At 38.9% G+C, this 19,524-nt stretch overlaps 8 protein-coding genes across 8 annotated transcripts; 2 read left to right on the forward strand and 6 right to left on the reverse strand.

Annotated features, from left to right (window-relative positions):
- Window positions 1-299: 299 nt before the first annotated feature.
- JH06_3235 (2-isopropylmalate synthase) lies at window positions 300-3,596 on the reverse strand (the record flags this gene model as incomplete). The annotated part of the gene is made up of 1 exon (XM_014670972.1): window positions 300-3,596. The coding sequence occupies one exon, from the start codon at window positions 3,594-3,596 to the stop codon at window positions 300-302; it is 3,297 nt and encodes a 1,098-aa protein (XP_014526458.1).
- A 72-nt stretch (window positions 3,597-3,668) lies between these two features.
- JH06_3236 (hypothetical protein) lies at window positions 3,669-4,557 on the reverse strand (the record flags this gene model as incomplete). The annotated part of the gene is made up of 7 exons (XM_014670973.1): window positions 3,669-3,752; window positions 3,782-3,868; window positions 3,897-3,977; window positions 4,008-4,165; window positions 4,198-4,363; window positions 4,394-4,480; window positions 4,507-4,557. 7 exons carry the CDS (start codon window positions 4,555-4,557, stop codon window positions 3,669-3,671), a joined length of 714 nt encoding a protein of 237 aa, XP_014526459.1.
- Window positions 4,558-6,569: 2,012 nt separating this feature from the next.
- JH06_3237 (hypothetical protein) lies at window positions 6,570-7,640 on the reverse strand (the record flags this gene model as incomplete). The annotated part of the gene is made up of 6 exons (XM_014670974.1): window positions 6,570-6,842; window positions 6,873-7,071; window positions 7,102-7,310; window positions 7,353-7,487; window positions 7,518-7,586; window positions 7,620-7,640. The coding sequence occupies 6 exons, from the start codon at window positions 7,638-7,640 to the stop codon at window positions 6,570-6,572; spliced, it is 906 nt and encodes a 301-aa protein (XP_014526460.1).
- A 952-nt stretch (window positions 7,641-8,592) lies between these two features.
- Window positions 8,593-10,310, reverse strand: JH06_3238 (hypothetical protein; the record flags this gene model as incomplete). Its single annotated transcript, XM_014670975.1, is given in 10 exon segments — window positions 8,593-8,769; window positions 8,783-8,846; window positions 8,878-8,897; window positions 8,928-9,095; window positions 9,120-9,234; window positions 9,265-9,317; window positions 9,350-9,421; window positions 9,451-9,859; window positions 9,890-10,137; window positions 10,167-10,310. The coding sequence occupies 10 exon segments, from the start codon at window positions 10,308-10,310 to the stop codon at window positions 8,593-8,595; spliced, it is 1,470 nt and encodes a 489-aa protein (XP_014526461.1).
- A 928-nt stretch (window positions 10,311-11,238) lies between these two features.
- JH06_3239 (hypothetical protein) lies at window positions 11,239-12,327 on the reverse strand (the record flags this gene model as incomplete). The annotated part of the gene is given in 7 exon segments (XM_014670976.1): window positions 11,239-11,303; window positions 11,334-11,662; window positions 11,693-11,809; window positions 11,840-11,892; window positions 11,922-12,173; window positions 12,203-12,276; window positions 12,294-12,327. The coding sequence occupies 7 exon segments, from the start codon at window positions 12,325-12,327 to the stop codon at window positions 11,239-11,241; spliced, it is 924 nt and encodes a 307-aa protein (XP_014526462.1).
- Window positions 12,328-13,454: 1,127 nt separating this feature from the next.
- Window positions 13,455-14,520, reverse strand: JH06_3240 (hypothetical protein; the record flags this gene model as incomplete). Its single annotated transcript, XM_014670977.1, has 3 exons — window positions 13,455-14,164; window positions 14,195-14,303; window positions 14,335-14,520. The coding sequence occupies 3 exons, from the start codon at window positions 14,518-14,520 to the stop codon at window positions 13,455-13,457; spliced, it is 1,005 nt and encodes a 334-aa protein (XP_014526463.1).
- A 154-nt stretch (window positions 14,521-14,674) lies between these two features.
- Window positions 14,675-16,171, forward strand: JH06_3241 (hypothetical protein; the record flags this gene model as incomplete). Its single annotated transcript, XM_014670978.1, has 7 exons — window positions 14,675-14,767; window positions 14,801-15,010; window positions 15,041-15,145; window positions 15,176-15,310; window positions 15,343-15,441; window positions 15,473-15,775; window positions 15,806-16,171. 7 exons carry the CDS (start codon window positions 14,675-14,677, stop codon window positions 16,169-16,171), a joined length of 1,311 nt encoding a protein of 436 aa, XP_014526464.1.
- Window positions 16,172-16,284: 113 nt separating this feature from the next.
- JH06_3242 (hypothetical protein) lies at window positions 16,285-18,794 on the forward strand (the record flags this gene model as incomplete). The annotated part of the gene is made up of 10 exons (XM_014670979.1): window positions 16,285-16,431; window positions 16,464-16,543; window positions 16,574-16,964; window positions 16,996-17,106; window positions 17,138-17,545; window positions 17,576-17,768; window positions 17,801-17,991; window positions 18,022-18,081; window positions 18,112-18,680; window positions 18,713-18,794. 10 exons carry the CDS (start codon window positions 16,285-16,287, stop codon window positions 18,792-18,794), a joined length of 2,232 nt encoding a protein of 743 aa, XP_014526465.1.
- Window positions 18,795-19,524: the final 730 nt, after the last annotated feature.

Here is a 19,524-nt window from a genome sequence, read left to right on the forward strand (position 1 = left end):
TTATCAGCAGCCACAATATCAGCGGCAAGCTTCTCAGCGGCAGCCTTCAACTCAGCATCACGACGCTGCTTCAGAATAACAGACTGGGGACTATTACACTGTTAGTAATTCCAATCACAAGAAGCAAGTCAGAAAACAATTAGATCACTCACTTACACAGGCATTAGAACGTAAGAACAATACTTTGTGTGTTGGAACGACTAGAAATGGTGATCCAGGGGATAAATCTATAGTCTGTCTTTCTTTCACCTATATGATATTTACCTCTTCACTCTTAAATTTGATCAAACAAAGAGAATTCACTTGCCTCCAATGTACATATTCTTTCTAAAACGACCATGAAGGAAAACATCTCCTTTTTCTGAATACACCGTTCCCATGCCTGACAACATGTTATCTTTCACCATCCCCTTGTAGACATATCCGTTCATTAATGTAACAGTAGCATTACCCGATCGAACTCCATGGGCATATTCACCTGAATAAACAATTTCTCCTTGTTTGAACTCTTCTCCATACCCTTGGATATGGCCTTTATCACAATTTCCACGGAAAACCAACTCATCACCTTTACAGATTGTAATACTACCTTCCTTTATACCGTTTACATACGTCGCTGTGAGAGACATTTGATCCCCATATCGATAACATCCTTTTCCGTCATATTGACCATTCTTTATATCACCCTCAAAATGTGTTCCATTGAGGAATACAAACTTCCCTTTTCCTGTGAACAAATTATTGTGGAAGGTTCCCTGTCCAGTTTGTTTGCCTTTTTCATTAAAGAATGTACATTCGCCTTCCAGCACGTCCTGAACATATGTTACCTTCCAATAGGAATAATCTGGGGTATATAGGACAAAAGACCCATCACGTTGTCCTTCTTTCCATTCACCTTCCACAATTACTTTTCCCTGTTTCGTATAGATTATTCCAGCTCCATGAGGCTTTCCTTGAGCCATCGTACCATCAAAATAATCGTTATTATCAAAGAAATACGCACCTGTTCCATCCATTACACCATGTTCCCAGTGACCATCCCATGTAGCATCATGCCCATTCGCATAGTAGGTTCCTTCTCCATGTGGCTTTCCTTGATTAAAGGTTCCATCATAACGTGCTCCATTATTGAATGTTAGAATACCTGATACTGGACAATCGTTCTCAAAAATACCTTCAAAATAGCACCTGTTATTCTTACGCAGAGCACCACGTCCATGTCGATTATTCTCTCGGAATCCTCCTTGATAACTGGATCCATCAGAATACGTTAGTGTTCCTGATCCATGTCTCTTACCTTGTAAGACACTCCCTGAATAGGTTGATCCATCATCGTAGCGTTGAAACCGTGTTCGATCATCCAGTCTTTGCATAATACGCTCTTGAAGTGATGAATTCACATAAATACCTGAAATTAGATTCTCTTCCCACTTACCTTTAGTAGAATAGATAGAAAATGAATCAATCTTGTGAACATTGAATTCAGATAGAAAATCAATGCCTGGTTCTTGAGGAAGAATAAGAGGATCCGAAGATACCCAGATGAATTCAGTTCCAGGAAACTCTTTTTCTTCTTCCTTCTTCTCCTTCTTCTCTTTCTTCTCTTCACGAGTATGACGACGAGGTCTCAACTGTTCTCGGGTTGCTTGAAGAGCGGTGACACTTGCCCTTCTGTGACTACGTTCTGATAGTCTTCGAGTATTCTGTGCAGGAAGCTTCGCCTTTGCATCCTTCTCGTTTTTTGTCCCTTCCAATTTAGAGAGTGATGTTACAGTGGACTTTGGATGACTGGTATGAGATGTTGTGGTTTCAGAATCACTTTTTGCTGAATTATTTTTGATTTGATATGGGATGAAGATTGCATCTCTATCATCTTGACTAATATGCACTTCAATTGTCATTGATGAAAGAGGAGATACTACAATTAAATACCAGGATTCAAACTCACTTGAGAGAGGTTGTTTCTCAGTTGAACTAGTTTTAGAATTGGCTTGAGAAGGTGTGGATTTTGATACATCTGTCTGTGAAGTATCAGCTTGAGAGGGTGTTGATTTTGGCATATCGGTATGTGAAGTATCAGCTTGAGAGGGTGTTGATTTTGGTACATCTGTCTGTGAAGTATCAGCTTGAGAGGGTGTTGATTTTGGCATGTCGGTATGTGAAGAATTGGGTTGAGAGAGTATTGATTTTGGTGCATCTTCCTGAGAAGAGTCTGCTTGGGAGGGGATCGGTTTTGATACGTCTGGATGTGTAAGATCTGTTTGAGAAAGCACTGATCTCGATGCATCTTCTTGTGAAGGAGCTCCTTGAGAAGATGTTGTTAATGGAGTTGAATCTGATGAGGTTTTTGATTTCTCTTTTATACTTTCATCACGAAGTGTTGATAGGATACTCGAAGACGAAGTGAAGTTGGGAGGATCAGGATTCATAACCGAAAATTGGGTTTGAGTTTCAGTCTCTTCAGAAATACTCCTTATAACGGGAAGGCCTGGATTCATATTATGGAGAACCATTTCCATAATATCATGACAACAACAGAACGGAACATTTGGAAAGTCCTCCTGGTACCAGCGTCGATAGATAAAGAGAGAAGAAGACTCTCCAGTGAGAATGGTAGGTATCCGTGTCCAATGCAAGTCAACCAACAGTTTATTCAAATCCGAAGTAAGATGACTCAGAATTGGTCTCATCATGTAGTAGATACTATCATCTGTTACAGTATAAACTAACTGACCTTCCGTGATAAGAAGATTCATAGAAGCTAGGGTTTGATAAGCAAGCCGATTCAACATCTGATAACATGCTTTGAAGAGTGTTGTTGAAGAATCTGTAGAAAACGATTTCTTCTGCATTTTTTCCAGAATATCAGCATAGATCCTGTTAATAAAGGAATGATGACTGAGTTGAGTTGACTTAAGATGGCGCCGAACGGTTAAATGTCTGGAATAAACGGTACAAGCAAAGATATGAAATAAGCCATAATCAGCATAAAATAAAAGTACATTAGTATGAGCGCATGGAGACAAGTCAATTGGTAAAAGAGAGGTGATAAAACAGGGCAGTTGACTAACGCACCTTACATTATATGAATCAAGGGACTTAAGAAGATACACAAGGTACTCTTCATGATGCCGAGAACAATATACTGGATAGGCAACAGTAACATTCTTAATCTGAATATTGGAACGGTAACACTCATAGAGAATCACATACTTAAGAAACAACTTAAGAACAACACCAGGCGTCAGAATTTGATTATTCAGATCCTTCACACGATATTCAACTTGTCCTTCTGAAGTAATCAACACTTCACAAGAACACTGGCTCCGTAGTTCTGTCACAAATTTATCATTTGTCAATCCAAAGAATGAATCAACAAAACCACAAATGTCTTGTCCTTTAGATGGTTGTTGATTCGAACTACGTATTTTACCAATGGAGATTTTCGAGTCTGTAATACTTATTGAAGATGGGATCTTCGAAGAATGCAGTTGTTTGGAGGAGATGGTACCATTCTTAACATAATAAGGCATACACATGGTCGTTTCATTTCCAAGTAGAATGAATAACTCGTATATGCCATTCGAAGCATCCATCGGTATCCAGGAAATTCGAAATATGTGTCGGAAAAATGGACGATTTCTGTAGTCGTTGACAAACATATTGTATCATTTCATTATTACTTCAAGTGGACCTGTCGTTGTTGCTTTTGCCTTTTTACTTCGTCTTCGTGTCTTTCGTTCTCCCGACTCCTACACTTCATCATATACATCACACCAACTTTTGGAGGAGGAGGAAGATTCTTTTTCTTCTTACAAGACAAAGGATTGGGATTCTTCTGATGATGGTTAATGTCCACAAAAGGATTCTATGTAACAAATCCACAACTACTTTACATGACTAGGAGCTTCCTTCTTGAATTTGATTCCTAATTCCCTCTTTTCAGCTTCTGAAACACCATAGAGACTGGAAATTTTCTAACCATCAGGATCGTTCCAGAACCATACAGCATCAACAAAGTGGTCCGAATTCTTTGATGGCTGGTCTAACGATAGAACGCTGCGATTGAAATAGATCAAAGGAATTCCTGGTATCCGACGGATATCTTGTTTGTACAATTCCTTCTCAGTACATACAATGTACTTATCTTTGGATTCTTTCATATCTACATATCATCTACGTGGTACCCAACGATACGTTTCGCTATATCCAACACACACTTAAAAGACGAAAGGGGTTCCTGATGATTACACTTGATACAGGTGAGCGATTGAATATATGCAAAATGGGAAGGACTCTTCTCTCGAAACTCTTCAAACCTCTTTCTTGTACATTCTGTAATGCATAGTGTCGCCTTCTCATCCTTATGGTTAAAACACTATTCAAATTGTACTTGAATTGCAGAATGAATCAAATCATCAATAGAATTGGGTAAGTTCAAATCCACTCCATGGCGAATAAATGACTCTTCTAACAATACCTAGTAAATAAAACATATTTGAAAACCCATTCTTTGTATGGCGATCGATAGCCATAATTGATCTCGTAGTACTGCATTGTTTTTCGATTCTACTCTTTATCATTAGTAATAAAAAGTGATACGCGTTTATTCTTACGAATTCTCATGACTCACAATAACTCTATGGATGTTTGAGTTGCTTAAACTCACTTTGCTCATGTATATTATATCAAGTCAATCCGTTTTGATTCTCTCTAGGGCGTTTGAAAGAACAGTTGTATTTGATTCCCGCAGTTGATTATCATTAATGATCTGTATCGATTGAAATCTAAGTCCGCATTGGGTGGTGGAAGATTAATGTTCTTTTGTTGATTCTCTGTTAGTTCTGATGGCTTTATTAAGAATATACTTGTTCTTTTCAAGTGTCAATTCTATTTTGACATACGATTATATTACTATTCTAGCGAATATTTCGTGCCATGGATTCATTTTGGCACTTCTCTAAATCGGAACAGTTGGATTGTTCATTGACATTTCTGGATTTTGCTAGTTTAAGAAAGGTCATTGTAGTCATAACTCTTGAGGGTGTTATATCCTCTTCAATATCATTTGTATGGATATGTATTTCGAGGTATAGGGGTGTGGTTGTGTTTGAACCATATGACTATCCATTTGGAATCCGTGTTTATATGATCTCCACCACCTGCACCTGCTACAATTTGCATTTATGAGGCTATTTTTCAGTACTGCCACGATTGACTGTTAGGACATGTGGATCTTTCAGTGTAAGCAAGTTTCTTCTTATCAGTACGTTTCTGTACCTCTATATTATGTTGCATTTTTCTGTCTGACTTTTGTCTTCGTACTTCCATACGGTTTTCTCTTGAAGAGATAGCGAAGGGTGTTACAGGAGCGATATACTAATGAAATAGAGCACAAAAGCAAAGTAATATAAATGAAATAATCTTGTTTGTTATGTCATCACCCATTAGAAATGCAAGAGGGAATTTGTCATCACTGTGGTCAGGTTGGACATATTCAGAGGGACTGTCCTCACCTCCGACGTCGTGGTTCGGGTACTTGCCGGGATTTAGTGTAGAGAAACAAGTTTGTTACATATGTGGAGGTGTTGGACACATTGCAGCTGTTTGCACATCGAAACGTCCTGTTTTCCGTAGCCTTTATGGAAAGCCCGATCGCGTTAGAAGAGAACGTCGTTCTATTATTTTACCTAGTTATAGTCATCATCTACGCCCACAGTCCATGTTCTTATTCTATGATATGTTATAGAAACCTCATTTGTTACAAGTGTGGAAGAACTGGCCATCTCGCAAGGGACTGTCGTTCTAGGTATAGATGGATAAACATTCTTATTTATAGAAACGTTCATCGGGAGAATCATTCCTCAGGTAATAATGAGAATCTGTTATTATGATCTAGATCATATTTATTGGTGAGTAATTCTATTTTCCTACCAAAATAGCGGTAACTGCCACAAGGAAGGTCATATTGCAAGGGACTGTCCTGAACCCAAGATTTGTAAGCGCTGTGGTCAGACAGGGTCCTATTAATTCTTTACCTTAAGTTCTAGTCATCTAGTGGCTGATTGTCATCAGGCAGTCCAGTGCAAACGTTGTCTCCAATCCGGCCATTTTGCTCGCGATTGCCCAAATGCTACTGTGTGTTACATATGCGGTGAGAGCGGTCACAATCGTGATAATTGCCCCAACCATGAGTACTTTCTTTGTTTCACAAACATGATACTTGAACTGAGACAAAACCGTTGTGAACGTAGCCAGAACCATCACACCGACACCCAACACAACAAATAGAAGATCAACATACCAACTACCTTTATAAGCATTGGGAAGAATTCTCATGTGGAGGAGAGGAGGAAGAATGAATGAAACAATCGAGATGGTGAAGCATCCAAGTATGCATTAAGAGAACAATAACGATGAACGATAAGGATATTAAATGACACCACCATATTGAAGTTTGGAATAAAATAGGCGAGAAGACAAGTAACAACAACAATGAGAATGCGTTGAAGAATTCGCTTCCAATTAGTAACCACCACCTTTGTCTCTTCTATTTCTCATACTTTCAATCAATATTCACCCTCTTTAATCCATGCTTCACATGCAATAAGAGCAGGATAAACAGCGATGGGATATGAAAGGAAACAAACTAATGAAAGGCCGATAGCCGAGATCTGATAATACAGCGTGTCGGAAGGGATGTTTGCAAGAATAATATCACGAATGCCTTTCTCATTGTAGAATATTACACCTGCAAATGCAAATACAATATAGATGACACTCGGAACAATCAGAGAGACGATCAATGCACTCTTAAAACGACCTGGGTTTTCCATGCTACTCTATTCTTAATCATGAGAATTTACTCTTACACGTGACGACAAACCAACAAAGGCAACTCCCATCGAGAAACAGATCACTCCAAACATATTGGCAATACCCATGATATCTTGAGGCCATAACATCCTGAGAGCGAAACTGGGTTTGTTATGAATAGCACCGTACACGATAACAATGATCATTACCAAGATCAAGATATAGTTACCAGCTTGGGAAGCAAATGAAATAGATCTAAAGTAAAAATGCAATTACGGAAAGTACCCCATCGAACGGAGAAGAACCAAAGGAAGAATCAGAACACCAAAGATGAGTGTCCAGAACCATGTAAATTTACCCAAAGGAAACTTCCATATAATCCAAGGAAGGTTTGCTAACATATTGTTGAATGTGATCTGATAGGCTGCTCCAACACCGATCAACGTCACAATAAATGAGAAGTTCAGAAGAAAGACTCCAAATGAACCCAAGCCCTATCTTTCGAAACTCACGCCTAAGTTTACTTTTCTAGATACGATCTTGTAAGGGTCTTCATTTGTTGGAATCAACACCGATGTACATGCCTCATTCGTCTGAATTAACAGGTGCATGCAATAATACACCCATAACGCAATAATCACAATCAGAAGAAACGAAGGAACAAATCCCGCCTATAATTCAATAATGCAACTCAAAGTCACAAGAATTGCAGTATAGGGAAGAGCAAGTATTCCTACGCCCATACATGTTTTGATGAGATTTCCAGTTGTCTAGTTCCTTAATAGATTAAAAAGCGCTGGTACTTGAGAATATGTAGCAGCCATTCTAATACGTTTACGATTATAAGAACACAATTCAGGTTTGAAACGATAATCATGGGAATTGAAGGATTCGAACGGGAACAAGATTCTTATCCAATACTCTTGTTCTGTTGTTTCACAAACATTATTTAATTCTATCCGAACTATCTAAACTAGATATTCTTCAATGATAGTGGTTCTTTCCTCTTCGGATACAGTATGCAGTGAAAAGAAGGAACACGAGAATTCCGATGAAAAAGAACTTTAATATTACAGAAAATACAGATGAAGAGAAAATAGACTTGTTTGCTAATATGAGATCGAATTGTTTCATAGGTCTCCTCTTCATCTCTTTACATAGAGCTTTCCCATCATCTTCCATTTCCCAAATGTAATACATACTAAACATGGAGGATGTATGAGCAAAGAACCAGACAGTATCGTCTATATTACAGAGCTGTTTAAGGTAGATGCTAGAATGGATTGGAATCTTTGCTTCTTTCAACTTCTGGAGAATTGAAACTGATTCACTCGTTATAGCGTTGACAGCATGCAACGCATCAACAGACACTAGGATCAATGAAAGTGAAAAAAATCAACTTAAAATGGGACTGTCAGGGAACACATGGACAGATTGGTTCTCACTACAAAACACAAATCATGAATTTACTACACCTTATCAACAAAGACATCGGATGAAGGTATGATAGATCCATATATACTCATAAATGAACGAGCGTGGAAGGCATACACATCCGAGAAGAGTAAAAACCGCCCATGATAGTCTTTGGACTTCAGATACTCTTCAATAAACTGTAGGTATGTGAAACGAGATACCTCTGAAGGAACTACAATAGCATTCTATATTTATAAAACAATCATTTCACTACATTATCGACTTCCATCTGAAGCATGGAATCCGATTCTGAAAGACATTGAGGATTGAGATTACTAATGAGAAAGGTGTATTGAACATCTAGATGATGATATACACGAAGTGCTCACTTGGAAACTGTCGCAAATCCATACACCACGTATTTCGAATAACATACCTTTCTCGCTCATGTTCAATACAAGATTCAATTAGTATGTACAAATCATTGTTAGAAGCCTTTGGAGTGGGTTTCTCTTCGAGAGAATACACACTTCGAATCTAGAGAATAAACACACAAAAAAAATGTGTAACAAGACATAATACAATAAAAAGAATAGGCCAGTGAGAAATCATTTCTAACAAACATAAAAATGACAATCAATTCACTCATCAACTTTCTGTCGTTTCTACTAATTAATCTTATTCACAATATATACAGAAGGATTCATCTGCTCATCATCTCGCGTCTCTCCTTCTTCTCCCTCTTCTTCCATAGCATTATCACTCTCTGGTTCAAGTTCCTTCATCACTTCATCCGTATCACTCGTTTCCGAACTTTCCTCTTCCTCTTCATTAGGATTCTGATGATATTCACCATCTTCAACCTGATCCTCTTGAGCACTATTCACATCGAAATCTTCATCATCCGAATCACTTCCTAAATCTGGAAGACTGATCGGTTTTAGACCTCGAATACGGATCTCCTTATTCACCAACTTAGTATGAATGGAAGAGAAGTCAGCACTATTGATGATATTAAGTATCAATAAGTACTATTCAATATTATGAAAGGTGAATCCAGCCCCATTTTGTCCTTTCGTCTGAATCTACATTTAATCCAATCTCCAAATATTCTTACGAATAAATCAAAGTTACGATTACCACTCTTCGCATTTGGATCATAACGACTGAACTTCACAGACTGGATATCCTACAGTTGCAACCATTCAAAATGCTTACATCGTAATGAATCTGCAAGGTTGGTTTATGAATGAAGAATATCGTCTTTTCCATGAAATACAAGAGACCTCCATCTGATTTGTACACACACTTCACATAGGGTGTGCCTCGTGAAGTACGGAAATCACCAGATGAATACAGTTTAATGCCTCCCAAATACTTGAAGAGTTTTGCTACTAACTTATATGATTCATCTTTCATTGTTGGCTGTAGCTTCCCTGCATATTTGTCTTGAAGAATCACTTCATCAAGATTCAGACTAATCACCGTTTTCTCTGTCGGAACATACACAACAAGATGATGATACATCTGTTGGCCTTGACGAAGTGGCTTCGTAAGTGTGAATACCAGCGCTTTGTGAGTGACATCAGGAAGATCGAACATGTAGATGCAAGAAATAGTCTTATATCTATGCTCACATCATCATCAATATCAATACAAGATCTTATAAGTATATGTCTTTCCATTCATACGCATATAATTATCATAGAATTCCATGGTGTAACGTCCACGAGGAGTTACAAAGGAACCAACTCGTTCATCCAACTCTGTAATCATGTTTCCGCTGTTGTTACTCAAGCCAGCACGCTCCAGAACCATTTGTTGAAGAAGATAGGCCGCTGTGTTTTCATCGTCTTCATTATCTCCTTGTGGGACGAAGAAACGAAGATTAACAAGAGTTTCTTCCTACAGTAAATGCAACAACGCATAGATACAGTAGTTTTGGTCGTATCTTCTTCCACGAACTGGAATTCCACTTCGCTCTTTGAAGGAAGAGCACATTGACTCAGTTCACTTAGGCTAAATTCGAAGAGACGACGACCCTCGAGATCCTTCAGAACCATGTTCTCACTATTCATCACCAAGGCAGAAAAATGGCAAACTCTGCTTCGCCTCCTTCAAAATCCGTGCTTCCCCAATTCACTCCAGCTGAGCCCATGTTTTCCTCCTGGATATCAATATTGAACACATTCTTCATGTACGGAAGGAGGATATCATAATCCTACAAAATAAAACTCCATCGCACAAGAACTCACAGCACGACGATAACCATCAAAACGAACATGATTTCCATTCGCTAGGACGAACCGAATTTGATACTTGGAACCCACTTTGCACCAGAAGGCATCTTTCAACTCCGAAGCTTCATACTACAAAAGTCATCATAAATATGATCTCCTTCTACTCGTAATGACATATCTTCGCCTTTCCAGCTGATACTTGTAGAATCTGTCTTCATCTGGCCAAGAACCTAGAAATCACAGATTTCAAGGACATTGAGACTCGACGCTGTTCGCTCAGATAAATACCATTGAACGTGTTGTCCATTTCGCGGAGTTAAGGAAACGAAATGAGAAACCCGCGAATGTCAAAACGCCGCCTTCTTTTTCTGATGTGAATTTTTCTTTCTACATCCATTGTTAGACGTATTACAACAAACAGAAGAACTACTGAGACTGCGTTTGACTTGTTATAGGGGTTACTTGTATCTGCTGGTTCTGAGGAGGATAAGTAGCATTGTTGAACTGCGGGTTCGGCATTGGCATATTTCGGACAACACCCATGGGATACGGATACCCCTGTACCACAATCGGCTGACCAGAAGGAGATTGAATCACTTGGTTGGGAAGAGGACGCATCATCATCGGCATTACCACTTGTCCAGGCATCACTACTTGTCCAGGCATGAGAACTTGTCCAGGCATAAGTGGGGGTTGCATCATTTGTCCAGGCATCATTTGCCCAGGCATCAGTGGAGGTTGAACAATAACAGGTGTCACTGGTTTTCTATTCATCATTACTCATCACTATCATATACTTAAGCACAAATTCAGGAGCCGATGCACTCAACTCTAGATATGAATTCCATTCATCACACTAACTCTTCTTCTCTGCTTCTTCCTTCTTCTTTCTCTCTTCTTCCTCCTTCTTTCTCTTTTCCTTATCCACATTTCTCCTTTCTTCCTCATTCTTCTCAAAAGACTTCTTCTCAGGTACCTTCATCATAATACTTCGAGACAACACTTTTTCCTCCTTTGGAGCAGGGCGACCTCGACGTCTTGGTAGATGTTCTGAACTATGCACCTTACTGTAGAGTTCCTCTTCGTCCATATCCACAACGATACCTCGTTCTTCAAGGAGATGTACATTCGTTGTTCCATCACTGGATTTCATTTCACGTTCCATACGAGCAGCTTCCTGTTTCAACTCTCTAGCTGTAATACTTCTATAGTACTCCTACAGAGGGACCTCTGCTGAATTCACATGTGTGGTGTACATTGTCAAATCAAATTCCGAATGTACTCCAAACTTAGATTGATTCTCAGCAAATTGATCGTAAGCACCCATACGGAAGTCTCTAGACCTCATTGATGACCTTTACTACTACTGTTCTTCCAACGCTTCTTGATTTCCATTATCCGTCAAGAATCCAAAGTTATTCTAAGTTTCATTGCTTGGAGTGGACCTACTTCCAATTCTCGATGCTTACTAGTACTACGAGCCTTCTTGCGTCGCTCAGCATCATCAAAAGAAACGGACTGCTCACTACTCATCGATTCAGAAAGAAGTAAAGAGTCCATAATGCCCATAGATAGAGTTTCAGCAGTAGACGACTTCTGACTGTGCCTGATCGAATTTTGAGTAGAAATTTTATAAATGTCCTGGAAATCGACTCTCAACATCTCTTTCTCCTTGGGTTGATCGTGATGAATAGGACTTTGCTACAGTGAACCCATACACTAAATTCTACCTCAATGTAGGGGCAGTACAATTCCAAGAACGAGAAGTTTCTACTAAAAGCTTTCACAAAGCCACAATACACAGCTCCATTCTTTAACTACATATAATTGATTCTGAAAGTCCTCTACATGGCATCGAACGAACTCGTGTAACAGGTAGTCACAAAGAGTGCGAATGTTCCTAGCATTTACTTCATCAGCTATAGAGTCAAAATCACAATCCAAAACAAACAATTTACAGCTGTTTTATCGTGAACTGGTCTAAAACATCAAATACTCAACGAATATCCAACTTTTTCCCTCCATTACGACTGTTTCGGTTCATAGTCCTCAGAAGTACAGCTTAATATACACTAGCAACCCTATTTGAGTATCCTTACAGATAAACAGAAAAATCGGACCTATTCCTGTTAACAAAAGTGGAAGTAAAATTGCAAACTCAAAGATACTTTCGATTTTGTTATATTAATTGAATCCTTGAATTATCATGGAAATGTATCTTTTCTTTTCTATATGTCATCTCCAGATCAACTAAAACGAATGGAGCACAACTGAAAGACTCACGGCAATTGCGTCAAGCAATTCGAGACTTATCAGAATTACAAATTGTATAAACTGTTTCTTGTGGATAAGTGATATAGAAAATGCTTCGAATATCAATCGAGAATGATTATTCTCATCTTCTTGCTCAATTGGGAAAAGAGAGTGGTTTGAATAGGATGTAGCTAATGATTGATAGAAATTAAAGTGGATACATTGTTGCATTATGCTGATTCACTGAAGTTTTCCGCAAATAGTGCTGTGAATGATTATATGCAACGAGTTGAAATTAGACAAATGAAATTAGCAGTAGGTCCGAAATCCCTATCCTTCTGTTCCAGAAATACGCGCTTCTCTATTAAATAAACAGGATCTGGTTATTAGTAGTACACTAATCTATCTCATGATTCAGATGTTAATACACGGACAGTTGCTGAATCTGTGTATTCACAACAGTCTATCCGCAATCCTGGAAACAACGATCTCGGTGATATGGTGGATGACAAGGATGAACAATCGATGGATGTGGAGAATGATACAATGTCGGTAATTACCCAATCAGTATTTCACAAGAATGATAATCACGTATCTGATCATGTATCCAATAACAACTAGATGGCTTCCAAACGCATTGATTGGGATATCTCTGATGATAGTGGTTCTTTTAGTGACTTGTAGAATGTTTCATTATAAACAATCCAAAATACTAATAAAAAGAACCCCCTATTTCTTGATTTCCTTGTGACAAAGGACTTCAAGATCATCCAACTCTTTCACACCCACAAAACGTCTTCCACGAATCAGCCATGTAGGAACTGCAGCAATCTGAGCCTGTTCACAAGCTTGAGGACGTTGCTCACAGTCCACATACTGAATTTGTCCCTTCAAATCACCCAGAATCTGTAACTGTGTTTGTGTATCCTTGTTAGATGACATTCCAAAGAGAACAGCTTTAATCGAATGGAGTCGCTCCAACACCACTTCACGCTGCTTCTCCACAGGTAAGTATTGACGGTTATCGATAATACCCACAACAGCTCCAGTATTTCCATCCACAAACACAAGATAGTGGAATTCTCCAGTTCCCATCTCCTTGCTCTTCTCGGCAAAAATCACACCCTTTCCATGGGCTCCTTCCACATTGTACTTGATACGACAATGCTGCATGCCATCTTCATCCTCATAAATGTAGTTCTCAATCCAGTTACGACGACCTGCTAACTTTCCTCCGAAATCCTTTCCATAACCCTTAACATTTCCTCCAAGATAACGGTTCACCTCCGGATTATCGAGAACAAGTTTCAGTGAGTCGTTAAACACTGAAGTACCACTCAGACGAGTAGGGAGAATCTCACGGACAATAGCCACAAAAGTGACAACAGCAGTGGCTCCTACAAACAGCCAAATAGCACCCTTGGACGCCTTTTTTGCACCTATCTATGAGCCCACCCACCAACTTCAACTCCTCACGACTTTCACAGCCATGATTTCCTGTCCTTCCTTCACAGTTCGGTACGTCTTTGGCCCTCCAGCTGCCTCTTCAGTAGCCTTCTTCTCTGCAGCAGCAGCTTCCTACAGTTCATTTGGCCCAAAAGTGACGAACCTCTGTAGAAAAGAGTCTTCTTCCTTTTGAAAACGCCTTCTTCATCATCTCGGGCTTCTTGAGAAGAGAAGACGTAAAACCACGACGAAAGACCGACTCATAGACAAAACTGCATGAGGGCACCGTCTTTGTCAGTCCTCGGGAAACGAAAGACTTGCAACAACTGATACGAAGAGTTGACAGCATCGATATCGTTTTCTTTGCGATAGAAAAGGGGAAAATGGGGAAACACTCTTTCATTGCTTCATCAAACAATCCAGTTCTCTTTGGGAGGACATGATCAACCTATCTGAAACCAGGCATTGCCATAGAATTGTCATTAGTTCATCCATCCTATTTGATGCCAGGTTGGGAACTCATTGTGGGTTGTGTTGGAAAGCCTTCTGCTGGAAAATCAACATTTTTTAATGCAGTAACGGATGGTTCTGCCAAAGTGAGTTTCTTCTTACTTTTTTCTCATTTATAGGTAGGGAACTATCCATTCACAACTATTGAACCAAATACAGGTATTACTTACTACTTGACGGAATGTCCTTGTGTGAAGAAAAAGCTGACAAAAGAATGTTCTCCGCTCTATGGATTTTGCAAGGATGGTCAGCGACAGATACCTTTAAAGCTGTTGGACGTTGCTGGGTTGATTCCAGGAGCAAGTGAAGGTGCTGGTCTTGGCAATAAGGTTGCTTCTCGATAAGATTGTCATGTGTAGTTTTTGGATGATTTACGACATGCTCATGTTCTTATCCATATCGTTGATGTGTCTGGAAGAACAAATGAGAAGGGAGAAAACACGGTTGGTTACGACCCATCTCGGGTATATATTTCTTAGATTATGAGACTGTAGGACATTGATTGGCTGTATGATGAGATTCATGCTTGGATCTTCAACAATATCTACAAGAAGTGGGGTGGTATTATTCGGAAGTATGCTGCCTACTCAAACAGCGATAAACCCAAGACTTTAGCGGAAATACTCCAAGTATGATTCTAACTATCCACAATGACATTCAGTTGCAACTATCAGGTTATGGAACCACTCCTTCTCAAAGTGAGGCCATTGTTCGCTATCTGGGATTGAAAGAACCTGTGAACCTTAGTGCATGGGAAGCAGTATGTGTGTTTTATTTGCTTAAACATGTAGAAAGATATCCACGATCTAGTAGATGCCTTCATGTACATCCGATTCCCAATTATTGTAGCACTGAATAAAGCAGATTGTAAGGGAGAAACGGATAACAACATTCTAAAAATCATGAAACGATACAATAAGGACAATATTGACACCCATTCACGTGATCACCTGAAAGTACGTGATATCATTGTGATCTCAGCTGCCTCTGAATGCTTTTTGAAGAAACTGGCTCATCAGAACTATATCCATTATGAACGAGGGGATCAAATGTTCCAAACAAAGGAGAACGAAATCGAATATAATGGATCAAGCGTGAGAATAATCGAAAGACATGATGATTAGAAGCTGCGTTCTCTTGATGCTACAGTTCAAGGTAGATTAGACAAGATCATGGATATGGTGCTGTTCCGGTTTGGATCTACTGGTGTGTGGCAAGTAATTCAGTCTGCTGTTCGTTGTATGAATCCAACTATTGTGTATCCAGTCACTTCCTACACAACCTTCAAAGGACCTCGAGGAGGTGTTTTTTCTACTTGCTATATGCTTCATGATCATGCAACGGTGCTTGATTTGAAATCGTTGTTGATCAATGCAGAGAACATTCCATGTGCTAGTATTGAAGCAGCTGATGGAAGACTACTCTCTGAAGAGGATGAACTGGAAAGTAATGGAATTGTAAAGATCAACAGTCGAAGCAACATTGAATAGTCTATTTTTAAGCGTCCTTTTTATTTTACTATATTTTTGTTTTTTTAAAGTAACTGAGAGCCATCTTCACATTTAATAATCAGTTTGTTTGATTTTCTTCTCCTGATATGAATATGTTTCAGAGAGAAAAATCAACGGATCAGAATAAGGATTACTCATCAGATGAGGATCTTCCCAAAGAAGCTGAAACTGAAGTGAGTCTCCGAGATATCAGTTCGAGCTATCTGATTAAGATTGCAGAAAACCCCATTTTTCGAAAGGTATGTGTGTAACGGCCATTTCATGTTGGCAGGCAAAAGAGTACAAACGATTCTTTTCTCTAGATGATCAGTATCTCCGGTACTCTCATGAAGATAAGGGAGATATGAAAGGGTTAGTAGTAGGATTTCGGTAATAGTATAGAGAATATGATTTGTCAACTGTTGTTTCGATTCAGTGTCCATCCGTGCGTTTCCCTGAGAAACCGGATTATAAAGGAATGATCATTGACCTTGTTTTTGTAGATAAGGTCGTAACACTTGCTGGTCATGTGAAATATCCAGATTCGTTTGCATTGCTAAAGAAAATCCAGGCAACAAGCGAGATGTTTCTCAAATATCGGGCACAACCATCGGATGAGAAAATTGACGAGATCTTTGAACAAGTTCTGGATGAAATGATGTTGAAAGAAGATAAACGTACTTACATGCGACAGTTGGAGCCGAAAAAGAAGTGGGATTTGATCCGTGATCAACAGAAAATGAATATTCAGAGTAATTTTGTTATTTTGAATTGTATTGAGTTGTTGAAACGTGTAAGTGGAGATCTTCTTCTTTGATGTCTAGGATCATATATCATTGAAGAATGTGACAGATGTAAGTACAATTATTCGTACAGCAAATAAATCTCTTATGACGCTCTTCTATGAGAAAGATGGTGTACAACTTCTCTTTAATGTCTGTCAGAATGAAGGGTAATCATGATTAGATGATCAAACGATATTGTGTGAAAAAGGATCCATCAAGAGAAGATTTGGATATTGTAGAGGCATTGATGGGAGCTGTTCATGGTCTGTTGAACAGTGTCAATGGTGTGGAAGCAATATGTGAGTATCCTGATAGTGGTGTTGCATTCCTCTATGTGTTTCTACTGGGTTGTGGTTCATTAGCAAATGAAGCAGTAACAAAGCTTATGTTCTTATACAATCGTTGTCAAAGTGAAGAAGCCATAGATTATTGGGTTGATACGTATTCCAAAGAACATAATGATCATACTCGTTTAGAGAGTCTGATAGCTGTGTTTGATCATAGTGAGGATTCATTGTATATTCTATCTTTTATGAAGGTAATGAATGTATTTATTGGTAGTCATGTTGGCTTGTATAAGAGAATGACAGTAAGTAATTGAAAAGAGAATTCATTCTAGTTTCGGTATTATTTCATTAGTTGGGATATTACAGCCATGATGGATAAAGTCCTTGAGAAAGCCAATACATACAAATGGGCTCAATTAGAAAGCATTCAACAAGAATATACTATATTTGTTGAGAGTGAGAGTAATGATCGTAAAGATGCAGTAGTTGAAGGAGTTGATTTGAGTAGTGCTGAATCATTATTCAGTAATATGATTTATCAAACTGATAAGATATAGAAGCTATCAGTAAACGAACAGAAGAACAACATTTGAAGGATGAGTTTACTATGATTTTAAGGAACATTAATATGTTCCCAGTGGATGAATATCGTTGTGTACGTACGTGGGAACTGATGGAAAAGATGTCTTCATTTGTGGTCAAAGCACCAACTGACATTGTTGGTCTATCATTTGATAATCTGAATGATGTGAGTATTGTCTCATTCTATTAGTATTAGCAAATCATACGAGCTATGAATGCTATGGTATCTGGGAATGAGATTGAAGAAAGAACAATTGTACAAGTTTACTTTCTCGTTGAAATATAGGAACCAATTGATGAGCAGTATGTTCGCTTCCTTCATCTGAAAGTTCTGGGTGAATCTATTGAAAGTCTTAAGGAGCAGGCTGCTCAAGCAGGATTAGATCCCAGTTACCTTGATAAAGACTTTCCAGATTATCGGAGTATTCCTGCTTATAGACATTATCTGGATGAACGTCGACGTGGTGTATCAAAAGATGTACTGAAACAACGAATGATAGCAGAGAATTTGGATGAACATGTGTTGGATATTTATGATATCGAAGATATCCATATACGAAGAGTTGACTATTTACAATATATTGACTATTTCCGTCGTAAAGAGAATGGAGAAAATACTGATGATTTGCAAATTGAGATGGAAAAGGCTGGATTGGATTCATCTGTCTTAGTGTATGATGTGGACAATATTGAATTCTATAATATTCCTTATGATGTTGTTATTCATGGAGACTCTTCTGCTATGCTTCCTGTGGCGATATCGACTCCAACTTCTGCTCCTGCAGTTGCTGCTTCTGCTCCTGCTACTTGTCAGCATCACTATGTGAAAATGGTTGATTATGCCTACAGCAAGAAGTTTAAGGCAGTATCCATGGGTCAACCTATAGAACAAGTGAAGATGAGAATGGAAATGGAAGGAATGGATCCTTCTGTTCTCGATCTCGATATGAACACTGTTGGTTTCCTTAACATTCCTGAAGGTGAATTGGTGAAGTATCCTGATGGTCATACTGAACCCTGTTGCTCTCCTGATGCTGCTCCTACCCCTGCTTCTGCTCCTGCTACTTGTCAGCATCACTATGTGAAAATGGTTGATTATGCCTACAGCAAGAAGTTTAAGGCAGTATCCATGGGTCAACCCATTGAACAAGTGAAGATGAGAATGGAAATGGAAGGAATGGATCCTTCTGTTCTCGATCTCGATATGAACACTGTTGGTTTCCTTAACATTCCTGAAGGTGAATTGGTGAAGTATCCTGATGGTCATACTGAACCCTGTTGCTCTCCTGATGCTGCTCCTACCCCTGCTTCTGCTCCTGCTCCTGCTACTTGTCAGCATCATTATGTGAAAATGGTTGATTATGCCTACAGCAAGAAATTCAAGGCAGTATCCATGGGTCAACCTATAGAACAAGTGAAGATGAGAATGGAAATGGAAGGAATGGATCCTTCTGTTCTCGATCTTGATATGAACACTGTTGGTTTCCTCAATATTCCTGAAGATGAACTGGTGAAGTATCCTGATGGTCATACTGAACCCTGTTGCTCTCCTGATGCTGCTCCTACCCCTTCTTCTGCTCCTGCTACTTGTCAGCATCATTATGTGAAAATGGTTGATTATGCCTACAGCAAGAAGTTTAAGGCAGTATCCATGGGTCAACCCATTGAACAAGTGAAGATGAGAATGGAAATGGAAGGA

Source organism: Blastocystis sp. subtype 4 (genome assembly GCF_000743755.1).
Source record: "Blastocystis sp. subtype 4 strain WR1 chromosome Unknown seqid_0208, whole genome shotgun sequence".
NCBI classification, from domain to species: Eukaryota; class Bigyra; order Opalinata; family Blastocystidae; genus Blastocystis; species Blastocystis sp. subtype 4.